This window comes from Alosa sapidissima, chromosome 10 (assembly GCF_018492685.1).
Source record: "Alosa sapidissima isolate fAloSap1 chromosome 10, fAloSap1.pri, whole genome shotgun sequence".
In the NCBI taxonomy this organism is placed as follows: Eukaryota; Metazoa; Chordata; class Actinopteri; order Clupeiformes; family Clupeidae; genus Alosa; species Alosa sapidissima.
In genome coordinates this window covers 11655721-11672236 of record NC_055966.1, presented here as the reverse complement: position 1 = coordinate 11672236, position 16516 = coordinate 11655721, and the positions used below count along the sequence as shown (strand labels likewise).

The 16516-nt window shown below is 44.1% G+C and overlaps 1 protein-coding gene across 1 annotated transcript; it reads right to left on the bottom strand.

Annotated features, from left to right (window-relative positions):
* Positions 1-4079: 4079 nt before the first annotated feature.
* Positions 4080-15401, bottom strand: hacl1 (2-hydroxyacyl-CoA lyase 1). Its single transcript, XM_042108395.1, has 17 exons — positions 15269-15401; positions 14540-14644; positions 14397-14437; positions 14183-14263; positions 12445-12517; positions 12271-12348; positions 11245-11339; positions 10529-10641; positions 9982-10117; positions 9454-9559; positions 9104-9187; positions 8871-8972; positions 7698-7852; positions 7184-7342; positions 6650-6757; positions 5843-6029; positions 4080-4405 (listed from the first exon to the last, which is right to left on the bottom strand). The coding sequence occupies exons 1-17, from the start codon at positions 15317-15319 to the stop codon at positions 4373-4375; spliced, it is 1707 nt and encodes a 568-aa protein (XP_041964329.1). The 5' UTR covers positions 15320-15401; the 3' UTR covers positions 4080-4372.
* Positions 15402-16516: the final 1115 nt, after the last annotated feature.

Below are 16516 nucleotides of genomic sequence, written 5' to 3'. Positions count from 1 at the left end.
GCTCTATTAAAGTGCAGTGTGTGTGTGTGTGTGTGTGTGTGTGTGTGTGTGTGTGTGTGTGTGTACAGCTCTATTAAAGTGCAGTGTGTCTGTGTGTGTGTGTGTGTGTGTGTACAGCTCTATTAAAGTGCAGTGTGTCTCTGCGTGTGTGTGTGTGTGTGTGTGTGTGTGTGTGTGTGTGTGTGTGTGTGTGTGTGTGTGTGTACAGCTGTATTAAAGTGCAGTGTGTCTGTGTGTGTGTGTGTGTGTGTGTGTACAGCTCTATTAAAGTGCAGTGTGTCTGTGTGTGTGTGTGTGTGTGTGTGTACAGCTCTATTAAAGTTAGGGTTGCAAAATTCCGGGAATTTTCAAAGTTGGAAACTTTCCATAGGAATTAACGGGAATATACGGAAATTAACGGGAATAAACAGGAATTAACAGGAATAAACTGGGAATTTTTAATCTGGCAAGTTAGTCTATAACAGGGAACTTAAATGCAGTGGACAAAACCCCATCTTGCAGCATAATATTAGTTAAAACAACCTGATTTAATGCAATTTCAAATTTCTACCCTGCACATACGTCAATCCCATGCACACAGCAATCAGTATAGGCTACTAGACATAAAGGAAACCTATGGTGCGTTCATGTGCATGGGGAAAATAAATTCCCAGTGAAAATGTCATCTTGTGTGGGAATAACTGTGAAACTGGGGGAAGTTTGCAAACAGATTTGCCCAGTTATGGGCTTGTTGTCACTTTTGTCCTCATTCAAATGGGTGTACGTCATTTTGCATAAACTGTAATGGGACGATTAATCTGTCTGATTAAGCTTGGCAACTTATATATCACTTACATAATCTATAAGGTTTAGTTAGGGTGGTATGTTGTGTCATTATATTTCTATTTGTTGTACCATTTTCTGGGATTCTAACTTAACAAACTGATAGTCAGTCAATGTTCCAACCAATTGGATTTTGTTGTTGAGTGGCGTGGTGTATCTTGGGCAGTTCAGTGGTTTCAGTGTTGCTATCTTAGCACGCTAGTAAACCATAGGCAGAGAATGGGATTCCCGCTAGCATGGTAGCTAGCTTTGTATGCTAAGCTAAGCGAAAATACGAACAAACAAATCATATTGCTTATTACGAATAATGTCTGTATATGAAACAGTAGGAATTACCAAAAATTCCCAGTTAATTCCTTTGAATTTCCTTTAATTCCATGAAAGTTTCCAATTTGGAATATTTCCAAAATTCCCCAGCTTAACTTCCCATGGAAAGTTTCCAGAAATTTACCGGAAATTTTCCGCCCCTTCGCAACCCTAATTAAAGTGCAGTGTGTCTGTGTGTGTTTGCAGCTGTCACAGTGTTTGCAGCTGTCACCTGTGTCTCCTTGTTTGTGCCCATGGTTTGTGTTCCCTTGTTTGGGTCCCAACCTTACTAGCAAGTGTGACAGCAGCTGTATTAAAGTGCAGTGTGTGTGTGTGTGTGTGTGTGTGTGTGTGTATGCAGCTGTATTAAAGTGTAGTGTGTGTGTGTGTGTGTGTGCAGCTGTATTAAAGTGCAGTGTGTCTCTGTGTGTGTGTGACAGCAGCTGTATTAAAGTGTAGTGTGTGTGTGTGTGTGTACAGCTCTATTAAAGTGCAGTGTGTCTGTGTGTGTGTGTGTGTGTGTGTGTGTGTGTGTGTGTGTGTGTGTGTACAGCTCTATTAAAGTGCAGTGTGTCTGTGTGTGTGTACAGCTCTATTAAAGTGCAGTGTGTCTCTGTGTGTGTGTGTGTGTGTGTGTGTACAGCTGTATTAAAGTGCAGTGTGTCTGTGTGTGTGTGTACAGCTCTATTAAAGTGCAGTGTGTCTCTGTGTGTGTGTGTGTGTGTGTGTGTGTGTACAGCTCTATTAAAGTGCAGTGTGTCTGTGTGTGTTTGCAGCTGTCACAGTGTTTGCAGCTGGCACCTGTGTCTCCTTGTTTGTGCCCATGGTTTGTGTTCCCTTGTTTGGGTCCCAACCTTACTAGCAAGTGTGACAGCAGCTGTATTAAAGTGCAGTGTGTGTGTGTGTGTGTGTGCAGCTGTATTAAAGTGCAGTGTGTGTGTGTGTGACAGCAGCTGTATTAAAGTGCAGTGTGTGTGTGTGTGTGTATGCAGCTGTATTAAAGAGCAGTGTGTGTGTGTGTGTGTGTATGTGTGTGTTTGCAGCTGTATTAAAGTGCAGTGTGTGTGTGTGTGACAGCAGCTGTATTAAAGTGCAGTGTGTGTGTGTGTGTATGCAGCTGTATTAAAGAGCAGTGTGTGTGTGTGTGTGTGTATGTGTGTGTTTGCAGCTGTATTAAAGTGCAGTGTGTGTGTGTGTGTTTGCAGCTGTATTAAAGTACAGTGTGTGTGTGTGTGTGTACAGTTGTATTAAAGTGTGAAAAGAACACGTCTTCTCTGAAAACTATCCAAAGATGAGACACACTCTCCAACAGCTAAGCTACTGGTACAGAACGACTAGTCGATCTATCATGTCAATTATTATGAAAAACTAGTAAAAATCAATAGTCGGGAGACCAAGTGTGATTTCTGCCTGCAACCACTCTGGAATGGTATCTGTGTGTGTGTGCACGTACATGCAGTGCAATGATGCAAACCAAACTAGAATAATGGTATGTGTGCGTGTGTGTCTGCACAGATGAAGCATAACGCTGTGCGTGGACACAGTTGAAAGTTAATGGTGTGTGTGTGTGTGTGTGTGTACATATGGTGTGTGTACAGTTGGTGTGTGTGTGTGAGCAGGCAGGTGGATGGTAATTGTGTGTATGTGTAGGTTGAGTTGAAGGTTAGTGGTCAGTGTGTCAGAGAGGTGCATGGTACAGGGTGTGTGTGTGTACACAGCTCAAGGAAAATGATCTGTGTGCGTGTGTGTACAGTGATGCTGCAGTGTACCTATGTGTATTCTGGTAATTGTGTTTATGTACATGTGTATCTGCATTGCATGTGCTTATATATGTATGTACATAATGTTGCATTGTGCTGATGTGTGTGTGTGTGTGTGTGTGTGTGTGTGTATGCAGATGAGAAAGAGTGAAACCTCAGGGATCTTCTCCCATCCCCACGGGTCCTTCGGTCAGGGTGTATCGACCAGCCAGCGCCACAATTTATGATGATCTTCCGTCCACTAGAGAGTGTGAGTGTGTGTCTGTGTAGGAGTGTGTGTGTGAGCAAGTGTGTGTGTAGTAGTAGTAATAGTGCTGAGGCCCAGGCCCAGAAGGGCACTTAAGACTCTCAGCTGCAACGCACACAGTCCCAGAGCACCTCTCAGTAGCCCAGTCAATAACCCCCCAATCAATCTCTCTCTCTTTCTTTCTCTTTCCCAGTCTTACTCAATCACACCCACACACATCCTTACTCATCACACACTAACACACACATGCACGTACACAGACACATACACCTGGGCACACTCTCTCTCTCTTTCTCTCTCTCATTCCACGTTGGAATGTCACAGACACCATTTCCACCACCAGCAGGGGCCAGGGCCATATTATAGCATGTGCCATTCTGCTGAATTAAGGCACTGTGAACCACCAAGGGCATATTATGCCATGTGCCATTCTGCTGAATTAAGGCACTGTGAACTACGACGCTTTGAGTATTTTCATAGTCAATTAATCGATCACTTCCTTAATTCATCGATTAGTGATTTAATCGATAGAATGATAATCAGTGTTCCCCAAAGCCCAAGATTTTGTCTACACGTCAAATATATTTAGCTTACTGTCACAGAGTAACTAAAGGAGGAGGTATATAAGTCTAAAAAGCTGCAATCCGTAATTTTTCTTGATAAAATCACCCAAACCAATTACCAAAACAATTGGCAGTTAATGTAATAGTTAATTGATTTATGGTTGCAGCCCTACTGTGAACGCCACTAGTAACAGAACAGGAAGAGTTCTAGCCTTACATCATAACTGGGGCGGAGCATCACCACATAACCAGAGAAAGAAATTAGTGAATTAGTAAGCAGATCCTGCATGTGGTTAATCAGTTAGCATGTGCATGTGTGTGCGTGTGTGCGTGTGTGAGAGTCATCAGAGTTATATTCTTATAAATAAAGAGGTTTCTGTGTTCAATAAAGCTGATTTATTTACAGAAATATATCTGATATGAAAATGTCCCAGAGATACAAAGACTCTTGGCACACTGTCTGTCATCATATAAAGCCCGCCCCATGGTGGATAAGCAGTTGTGATTGGTTCCTGGGTTTTAGGTGATAAATCGGCTCCAATGGGATGGTCTCTAGACGGAGCTGCAGGTTGGTACTTCAGCAGTTCATTTCATTAGGTCCTGGAAGGGCAGGAGGTTAAGGCAGCAAATTAAGGCACTCCGCCTCCCAGCTTCAGACTCAGGCAACTATCCTCCTACAGGTTCGATCGGGTTAGCCAGGGGAACTCCTGAGAGAGGAAGAGACAGATGCGCGCGCACACACACACACACACACACACAGACACAGACACACACACACACTGACTTTATCAGGGTGGAGCATCCTGGATGCTTAAATCTGTGTGCTCAGCTGTATGCATTTGTGTATGTGGTCAGCATGATATATGTTAGTGGCTGCTGTTAAAGAAAAAAGGAAACTCTGTTTGTGTGTGTCTGTGTGTGTGCATGCGTGCGTCTGTGTGCATGTCAGAGGAGTCACAATAGAGCCAGTGTTGGTGAGGGTATGTGGGTGTCCAATTTGTCACAGTTTGATTGACAACGAAAGCCTCATAGAGGAATTCTGAGGTTGCCATGACACCCAATCCTCAAGAATGTCTGTGTGTGGTTGCTAGGAAACATTCCAAGTAAACATACTGGGGTCACCCTCCTAATAATGAGAGGTGCCTGAAATAGAGGGCCAGGTGGCGGTGAGGTAAGTTTGTGTGTGTGTGTGTGTGTGTGTGTGTGTGTGTGTATGTATGTATGTGAGACACACATCCTGAAATGCCCTTGTGTGCACGAGTATGTGTGTATTTCCAGGGGTACTACAAACACTCTTCTCTGTCTCTGCATCGTTCACTGAAGGGCAGACTGAGATAACTAGCTAATTAGCAAACCTAGCTCCATGTGGGGAAGCAGACTGCTCCATTGGATCATGTCAAATAAGACTACATTTCAAGAGGAACCAGTGATTAAGGCCCTCAGGCTCCTAGATAGTGTGTGTGCGTGTGCATGTGTGTGGTGTGTGAGTGTGTGTGTGGGTTTGGCATTTGTCAGATAAATAAACAAATGTTAGTCAGGTATGAGGTATTAGAAAGAGTTGGGTTTAAACAATAAAATACATTTGTGTCATTTGCATCCGGTATGGGTGTGCATTAGTGTTTGTGTATGTGTACATCTGTGTATGTACGTGTATGGGTGTGCATTAGGGGTTTCACAACTTCTGATTTTTACAAGTTGACAAATTTTTCATAATCCTAGTCGACTAGTCATCAAAGTACTGGTCCAGTGCAAGCTGTTGGCAGTGGGTGTTTCCTCTTTAGATAGATGGTCATCCATAGCAAACGTGTTCTTATGGCACTTTAGGACAGCTGCACGTTTTTTTTGATACTTCCATGTCCCAGTGGAACACGACTCATTTTGGAACAGGACTCATTTTTGATACTTCCATGTCCCTGTAGAACAGGACTCATTTTGGAACAGGACTCATTTCTGATACTTCCAGAGATAGAAATGCTTGTTTAGCCTTTAGCCATTTTTTTCCATGACAGTGATTTTAATAGTCGACTAATTGACTAATTGACAAAACCCCTTGTGTGTACATGTATGTGTACGTGTGTGTGTGTGTGTGTGTGTGTGTGTGTGTACATGTGTGTGTGTGTGTGTGTGTGTGCTTGTGTTGTTACCTGCTGTTTCCTGTCAGAGGCAGGGTCTATTAGCACGTTGATGAGTGAGGGGTTCAGCCAATCCCTGAGACTCTCCTGCAAAGCCAGGCGGAGCTCTGCAGCAGTCCGCACCAGAAAGCCACGCCCACCAAATGCTGTCATCATCTGGTCATAGCGGGCATCAGGCAGCAAAGTCACTGGGGGAGCTCTAACACACACACACATATACACGTACACACACATGCGTGCACACATACAAACGTACACACACACAAACACACACACATGCACACTCACACACGCAAACACACAAATGACATACAGTACATGTTACACAAAAGTATTTTGATTTGGTTCATATTGGTTCATGGTTCTTGTGTGTACCAATATTCAAATTAACATTGTGAGTGTGTGTGTGTGTGTGTGTGTGTCTGTGTGTGCACGTATGTGCATGTGTGTACGTGTGTGTGCGTATGTGTGCGTATGTGTGTGTGTGCATGTGTGTGTGTGTGTGTGTGTGTGTGTGTGTATGTATGTGGAATTCTAAACATTTGCACATATGTCAGGGTTCATCTCAGCCTTCAGAAGCTTAAAAGCTTAAACGTGTTTCCCCTCTGAGTTTCATGTGTCCATAACCTTGAGAGTCATAGTTTGATGATGCTTATAGCTCCTGGCATGAGCTTTGATATACAGTGACTAGCCCTTTTCAACATCAACATCCTTTTGAACTTGTCAGAATGGACTACTTTCCAATGAACAGTGATCATGTGACTGCAGCCTCACTCTCTGATAGGTTGAAATTGAGTCCATCCTGCTTATGACACTCACACTATGGCGAGGTCTCCCATCTTCTCCAGCTGTGCCCAGGTGTCTGCGTCCACTCCACTGTAGATGCCGTTATTGTTGATAACAATGATGACCACAGGGAGCTTGTACCTGAGAGTGGGAATGAACAAGACAAGAGCTAATGAGGTTAGATACTGAAAGGGGAAGAGCTAATGAGGTTAGCATCTGACAGGGGAAGAGCTAATGAGGTTAGCATCTGACAGGGGAAGAGCTAATGAGGTTAGATACTGACAGGGGAAGAGCTATCTGACAGGGGAAGAGCTAAGGAAATAAGCAACTGACAGAGGAAGAGCTAAGGAAGTTTGCAACTGACAGGAGAAGAGATAATGACGTTAGCATCTGACAGGGGAAGAGCTAATAAGGGTAGCAACTGACAGGGGAAGAGCTAAGGAAGTTAACCACTGACAGGGGGAAAGTGTTATACAATACAGGTATTGTATTGCTTCATCTGACTGGGGAAGATCTAAGGAAGTTAGTGTGAGTGTGTGTGTATGAGGTGTAGGTCCAGCAATTCACCTGCACATGGTCTCCACCTCCATGCCTGAGAAGCCGAAAGCGCTGTCCCCCTCCACACACACCACCCTCTGGGGGGCGCTCTTGCTCTGCTCCAACATGGCTGCTGCAATGGCAAAACCCAGACCCACTCCCATGGTGCCGAAAGTGCCTGCATCCAGCCTGATAGAACACACACATGTCAACACATGACTGTTGCGCAATATTATAGGAATGCTATGGGACTGTTGCGCAATATTATAGGAATGCTATGGAATGACTGACTGGAGGAACTGAAGTTCATGGGAACATGAATGCAGGTGATAGTAATGTGGATAGAAATAGGAATGTCATGGGAACATTGACCATGAATGTGGGAACAACATGCAGTAACTTAGGAACATTGTGAAACTGATGATATATATATAGGAACACTGAACACTATGGGAACAGTGTGTGCATGTGTATATGTATATGTGTGTGTGTGTGTGTGTGTGTGTGTGTGTGTGTGAGAGAGAGTGCTGTGGTGTGTACCGACCGGTGTCGGGGCAGGCGGTTGAGCAGCATGGTGCGGCCCACGTCCATGGTGTTGGCGCCCTCGCTGACGATCACGCAGTCTGGGGGGAGCAGCTCGGAGATGTGCAAGAAGGCCGAGTAGTAGTTTAGCATCAGGGAGGGCGCTAGTGCCAGGGCCTGGGACATGACACACACACACACACACAAACACACACACACACACACACACAAACATATTACATACAGTTCACAATTCCCACAGTTTGTATATGTCTATGCTTATAGTTATTATAGTTTGTAGTAGGGGTGGGACGTTCGAAACTGACATCTCGAATCAGTGTCGAGGCTTCGAAGCACAAGTGTTTCGAAACACTGCTCCGAAACGTGGTTCAAAACAGCCATGTCATGTGACCACTGCTTCGAAACATCGTTCAAAATTCCCATGTCATGTGACCAAAGCTAAGTTAACCTTCGGTGCATTTTACCCATGTCATTGGTGTCGGCAGCAGGCTACTATGTACCTGTGCGTTTAATTAACAGTGTAGACTAAGACTAAGCAATAGCCATGATGGTGTAGTGGTTAGTGAGGCTCCTCAAATGTGGTTTCTCTCCCTGTTTGGTTTCTAAGCTTTTGTTTCAGATAATATCTGTTAATATTTTTTCTTACTCATTATCTACACAGTGTCAACTAAACTCTCAGAATGGTAAAAAAGCAAACAGATTGCAAGTTTTTTAATGAGAAGAAAGTGATTTAGAGAACACTAGCAGCAGCAATAAGCTTCTCTTTATTGTCACTTCATGTGGTCTCCCATCCAGTTATTGACCGAGGGCATCACTGCTTAGCTTTGGACTAAGACTATGAACACAGGTAACACAGTGAGCCACGACTTTAAAGACATCTCTGATACGAAGCATTTGACAGATTTGTTTCACCCGAACAGCTCTGAGGTGTCGGAATTGTTTCGAAGCTTTGAAACAATCTGGCACAATTGCTTCGAATGTTTCAATGTTTCACAAAGCCTCGCTTTGCCCATCCCTAATTTATAGTTACTATAGTTACATGTTGTTTAGTCTACTGACTATTACTAATATTGGCATCTTTTATTTTGGCTGTATGACTTTTCTTCAAACTGTTAACACATAAACATAAGCAAGGGCGTGTATCCTTGTATCCTTGAATCAGCCAATCACTGACCTTGGACACCTCGGCGTTGGCAGCCATCTTCCCTTTAAGAGCCTTCCACCACTCAGAGTCCGCGGGGTACGACCACGGATCCTTCTGGAAGATCTCCAGCATCTGCAACACACACACCTCTCAGTGCACACATACCCAATGCAGCATGGCCCACACCCTCTGTGTGTGTGTGCACGTGTGTGTGTGTGTGCGTGTGCGTGTGCGTGTGCGTGTGTATGCCGAGATGTGTTCACCTGTCTGACTACTGAACGGATATCCCCCAGCAAGGCAGCAGCAGGTCTCACATTGTTTCCCAGCTCCTCTGCACAGAGGTCCACCTGTAGCAGTCACACACACATGCACACACACACACACAAACACACGTATACAAAGAGACACACGCAAATACACACACACATGCACAGACGCACACACACATTAATGTGATGTTGATAGATCTGTTTGCATTTAATTTTGCAATGTGTCTATGTTTGTTTTTATGTACTTACGTGTGCAATTTTAGCCAAGGGGGTTAAAACGTAGGGGATAGTCTGATCTGTGTGTGTGTGTGTGTGTGTGTGTGTGTGTGTGCGTGCGTGCGTACCTGTATGATCTTGACGTGGGGGTTGAAGCGAGGGGTGAAACCAAAGTGAAGCATCCAGTTGAGTCTGGCTCCCAGTAGCACGACCACGTCGGCATGCAGCAGGGCTCTGAACACACGCATACACACGCACACACACACACACACACATACACCCGCACGCACACGCACACACACACACACACCCGCGCGCACATGCACGCATACACATGCACACACACACACAGACACACACACACAAAGACACACACACACACACACACACGCGCACACACACACACATACACCCGCACGCACACGCACGCACACACACACACACACCCGCACGCACACACCCACACGCATACACACGCACACACACGCACGCACATGTAGACTATGAACCAACCCTTAGTCCCTTCACGCTCCAGACAAACACACACTGTTATATAACTATGTAACACATGTCATTTGTGTGACATGAGAGAGTGAATAGGTGTTCCTGATGTGATTGTGTGTGTGATCTGCGATCTTGGTGGTGTGTGTGTGTACCTGGAGCGGGCCGCAGACACGCTGTTGGGATGCTCGTCCGACACCACCCCTTTCCCCATGGGAGTGGCCAGAAAGGGCAGGCCACACCTCTCCACCAGTTCAGTGAGTTCTGACTCCGCCCTGCCATAGGCAGCACCTGAAGACCCACACACACACACATTCTAGACAGATACTCCACACAGACAGACACACACACACATTCCAAACAGATACTCCACACAGACAGACACAGACAGACACACACACACACACTATACAGATACACATATAGCACATACACATTGTAAACCAATACCGTACAACCCCACATACACATTCTAACAGTTACATTCAGCACACTCCACAAACTCACACACACACACACACCCATTCACATGCACACACATATCATGAACACACAGTGATTAGTATGAATGTGAGGTATGAGCATTTCTGTGTGTGTGTGTGTGTGTGTGTGTGTGTGTGTGTGTGTGTGTGTGTGTGTGTGTGTGTGTGTGTGTATGTGTGCATGTGTGTGTGTGTGTCAGGGGAGCAAGTGTATGTTTACCTTTGCCAATGATGAGCAGAGGTGTTTGGGCCTGTTTGATCAGAGTCACCGCCATTAGTACATCAGAAGGGATCGCCAAACTCACTGGGGGCGGGAGACAACATGTCACCTGCCTACACACACACACACACACACACACACACACAAAGTTTATGTAACAGATCAACAAGCAGTGTATTCACCTGTCAGTGTTTGAATAAATCATCTTGTTATATAAAACAATTAGACACACCTACACTCCCATGGACTATAGACTATGACAACTAAGAAACAGCATAGCTGCATGTTCTAATAAATGAAATACAATACACATGCTGGAAGTTGATTTTCTGAACATTCAAAATTTGTAACCAACAACTGCCAACTATGGAATATTGGGGTTAGTTGGCGTTTGTCTGTGGGGCAGTGTGCAAGCATCTTTCAACAACAAAAAAATACTAAGACTACTAAGAATTACTAATGTAATTCTGTTGCAAGAGAACCCAAAACATATAGGAACAAGTATCCAAATACTTGTGTAACAGCATTAGTCTGTGCCAACACAAGCACTCATAATATTCATCTTCTGTTGCTACACATCCATTCCAACAGCATCCTTATGGACCCAGCCTTCTCTGTGTGCTGCTCCTTTAGGAAACTCCATACAGCACTGAGGCCACCTGGTGGACACATTGGCCATTACAACCTATTGACTATTGCAGCGAGACTATCCCTACCTGACCTGCGACTGGTCCACTTGAGCGTTCACCATGTCCCCAGAAATGTCCACATAGCAGGCGCCTGGCCGGCCGTACTTGCTGGTCCTCACAGCCTGGGGCCAGCAGGGGCAGGACAGAGAGAGAGAGAGAGAAAGAGAGAGAGATGTCTGTGGTGTGATGGTGGTGTGTGTGTCTGTGAGACCTCCTTTTCGATGACGGAGGGTTGTGTGTGTGTGTGTGTGTGTTTGTTTGTACCTTTGTGAGACCTCCTTTTTGATGACGGATGAGAGTATATGTGTGTGTGTGTGTTTGTGTTTTTTCAATGACAGAGGGTGTGTGTGTGTCTTTCCGATGACGGAGGGTGTGTGTGTGTGTATCTTTTCCGATGACGGATGGTGTGTATCTTTTCCAAGACGGAGGATATATGTGTGTGTGTGTGTGTGTGTGTGTCTTTTCGATGACGCAGGTTGCGTGTGTATCTTTTCGATGATGGAGGGTGCGTGTGTATTTTTTCGATGACGGTGGGTGTGTGTGTATCTTTTTGATAACGGAGGGTGCGTTTGTACCTTTTCGATAACGGAGGGTGTGTTTGTACCTTTTTGATAACAGAGGGTGCGTTTGTACCTTTTCGATGTCGGAGGGTGCTTTTGCACCTTTTCAGAGACTTTCTAATGAGGAGACACAGCACTCAAAAAATACTCCATAGAAATGCATGGGGCTAGTTTGTCACGCCAATATGGCCGTTATCTACACATATCCCACCCCTTCCTCGGCAAAACATCGACATGTGAATACATTGAGCCAATCATATGGTGTGTTGTGAAGACATCGTGCCAATCATGTGTTGTGATCTCGCCGCTGGAGCAAGATTGGTGTCGTGAAGCCTTGCTGTGCGCAGTTCGAGCCAAAGACTGTGCCCGATGAGTGCCCATAAAACGTTGGTATATGGCCGCCGAGTGGAGGGACTTGCCTAAAAGGACTTCGACCTTTTCCATAACAGAGGGTGCGTTTGTACCTTTTCGGTAACGGAGGGTGCGTTTGTACCTTTTCGATGACGGAAGGGATGGCTGCCAGGCTGCTGGGTCGGGCTGAGAACTTGCTGTAGAGACGACAGGCTTCCACCTGAATAAATAAAACATATTCAAATACAAACACAATCAAACAATCACAAATACAATCACAAATCCAATTCAGTGTGCGTGTGTCTGTGTGTGTAACCTGGGGAAACTCCTGGAAGGCACCTGTGGTCTCCTGGTTCTGGTCTGAGGAGCCGCCGATCACCACGACAGGCCTGCAACAGTGCAGGAGCACAGGGGTATGATGGGAGATTAGAGAGAGATGACGTAACATTAGAGAAGGGCGTAAGAGAAAGTCAGAGAGGGGTGAGAGAGAGTCAGAGAGGGGTGAAAGAGACAATACAGGACAGTGTTTCCCCTACAATGTATTCATCAGCGCCGCAGCGCCGCTCCTGGAATTCAAGCGCCACTGCAAAAAAAAGTTGCCTAATAAAAATAGACACAAGTGAACTTCAGGCTGCCGTTCGTTCAGGTTTCATGTCAACAAATAATAGTAGGCTAATGTTGAAGGCGCAGTCAGGGATTCCACAGGAGATCACGCTTGTTTGTGTTTATGTTTAAGTTTATTAGCAGACGCAATTTTGTGCCAAAAAACGTAGCTTACATTATGTTAACCAAGGAACCAAATTAAACACGCCAGCGAGATAGCTCTCCCCTACCTTCAGTAGCCTATTCCCAGATAAATTCCACGCATTGTTTCGTTTTCGTTTGTGATACAGGCAATGCTTTCAAGCCCTGTGTTGCTAATATACCTAGGCTGTGAAACTAAGGTCTAGCTAGCCTATTAGTGGGTTTAATTGAATTTGAGTAATAGGATACGCAACCATTTACATCTGAGATAGTTTGTAATTCCTGTAGATATTAAACAAAATTTAATTTAAACAAAATTATAGATATGATACAAGACACTTATCTGCTATAATCCAAGATAGATTTTCTTCGAGTTTTTTACCATTTATTTTACCAAATGACGTGGGAAACATAATTCATTTCATCCACATATTCTTATGCACCATGCACAACAACGCTACTACTAAGTTAGCTTAAAACCGTGAGAATCAAGCAAGCCTCACGGGCGTCACGGCATTAAAGTGACAGGCACTCAATTCCACTTGCACAGCACCAATACAGTGTAATGTCATGAAAGAGAAGTCTATATAGTTTATACAGTGCTGTGCAAAAGTTAAGACACCCATGCTGAAATTGACTAAAGGGAAGAATAAAAACATATTTTGCCTTTTGTCTTAATGCCTTAATTAAAAAAAAAAAAATAGGACATCAATTATTTTTTAATGTATCATGTATCGTGAATAAATAAATGTTATTATATAAATAAATGTCTTAACTTATGCACAGCACTGTATATTCTAAATAGTAATAGTTTGTACAGTGGCCTACATTGGCTAATTACTAATGATGTAAATGAAAAAAAAAAAAAAAAAAAAAAAAAAAAAAAAAACATGAATAATCCTGTTCAAGTCCTGCAATAATCATGCTTTGTAAATGCTTGTGTTGATGCTTATGTCATAATTTGTAACCCAATCTGTCCATTTCTTTCACAAAATCCACCAGCAGTCACTATTTAAGGAGTCATTTTTTCAAAATGTTTTCTTTTTTTTTGGGGGGGGGGGGGGGGGGGGGCTTCCTACGATCAACAGCACCACTGCTGGAAAAAATTCTAGGAGAAACACTGCAGGACGATACTGTCTGAGTTCTTCTGTCTGTCTCAGTGATGTGTGAGGCCCACCAGAAATTCATGCAGGGGTTGAACATACCCCCCAGAGGGGAGTACACACACACGCACGCACAGTCACACAAATGCACATACACACACACACATGGTGCACACATACACACACACACCGCTGCATGACACCTACCAGCAGTTCATGTTGGAGTTGGCCATCCCCCCAAGGGCGTGGATGAGACCAGGCCCTGACACCACCAGACACACCGCCGGGCTGAGAAAGAATACACACGTCAGCAGTGGTACACACACACACACACACAACCAGTGCTAGAGCAGGTACAGTTATATTTTTACAGTACATTTATATTTTTCATTTTGCATTAACGCACAACACAAACACTTACTGTCCTGTGAGATACCCTACTGCAGAGGCAGCATAGCAAGCCTACAACACACAACAAGAGAGTCACACATGATGAAGTCAGGACTCACTCTTGAGTAGTTACATCCACAAAGGAGTCACACACAAGAGGTGTGGGGATCTTACCGCCTGCTCATTGCGCATGCCCACATACTTGATTCCAGCAGCTTGGGCTGCCATGGCAACCTCAATCACCGGAACTCCCACAATTCCAAACATGTATTCCACATTCTGTAAACAGAACAGAGACACGGACGGTTCATCAGCTGTTCTCGGGCAGCCTCTGTTTATCCTGTACTCTTATATGCCATGGCAAACTAGACGTAGAGCCTTCTGAAATCACCCGGAGGCGAACACACTTCTCCTACATTTCATTTTTCATCTCCAGTTAATATCTGTGTTGTCATGTGGTGTCCGTTCAATTGGCCCATGTTTGCAGACTACTTTGCCTCTATTGCTTCAATACCTGTGCGCTTGCGCAGACTTTCCACTCACGACCTTTCACTTAATTGCGACTGCAGAAATCAATGTTGTTATTCGTATAGTGTTGTTAAATTTAACCTACGCTAATTAAGAGCTAAATCATTTCAAATGGCCTGGCAACAGTAGGCCCACTGGACACACCCTAAATTACATGTATGTTAAACGTCAGTATACTGTAGTAGCCTGACGCACTGAAAGTTCCTTGAACTCCTACAGTATTCGGGTCCCGCATGCCTGGTTAATTGAGCGATCGTATAAACTTAGTGCGCTCATGAGAAACTGGCTGTAACTCAACACAGCAACTCAATACTATAGAAAATCAACTAGGCTTATTTTGCAGATTTTATCTGATCTTATAAGATCTTAGCCTACCTGAGCCCTGAGCGCTTCTGCAATGATCTGGGCTCCAGTCACCTTCTCCATGACTTCTAGCTAATGCAACATCGATACAACACATTTGTTTCAAGTGAACCAGATTACAAAATACAAGGATTTTTTTTCTTTATCGATGTCATTATTGCGCCTCTAGTGCGCAGACAGGTCTCATTTCACTGAGTCTTGAGTGAGAACAGCCAAATCAAGTGCAATTTTGACCCGCTTTGGTTTATGAGAAACTACGGAGCCCCGTACGGATCAAAGTGGTGACTATTTTTTCAGAGTTCATTTTGCGTTCCTTTGAATACGGTGGAATCTTCTAGAGACTAAAAAAGCCTTTGCAGTCTCTTTCCCATGGCCATGAAATGCATTGCAAGTAATAAGGGGCTCCACACAAAATAATTGTGATTGCAAAAGTAGGCTATTAAGTTACCTCGCAATAGTTTTGTATTATGCTGCATGGCCACACACAACATGAACACCTTCTTTTCAACATTTTAATGTGTGCTTAAATAGGCATAACTCTGTGGCTATGTGCCATAACTAAAGTGTGATAGCTCTGCTTCATCAATAAGTGAAAGGTCAAATCAAAGTACAAATGAGCCATCTGACTTTAGATCTACACACACACCACCTGATAGTACACATTAACACACACACACACACACACATCACCTGAGAGTACACATTAATGCACACACACACACACCACCTGATAGTACAAATTAACGCGCAGACACACACACCCCACCTGATAGTACACATTAACGCACACACCACCTGATAGTACACATTAATGTAAGAACACATTATATACACATGAGCACAACTGTCTGACCAGTTTATTGTATTTCAAAGGCAAAACACATTTGGGATTCACTTAAGCAATATTCTTGCTCTCTCTCTCACTCACTCTCACACACACACAGCAAATATAGTGAATAGTAGACATTGATTAGTACAGACACAACAGAAGTGAAGTTGTGTGTCTGGTATTCACTGCCAGACATATATATACCGTATTTTCCGGACTATAAGTCACACTTTTTTTCATAGTTTGGCTGGTCCTGCAACTCAGGAGCAACATATATATATATATTTATATATGTTTTTTTCCTCTTTATGACACATTTTTTGACTGGTGCGATTTATACTCCGGTGCGACTTACGGCTCCTACACACAGCTGCGTGCGTTGCGTTGCTGGAGACACATCCCATTCACTTTACATGGGCTCACGTCATCCG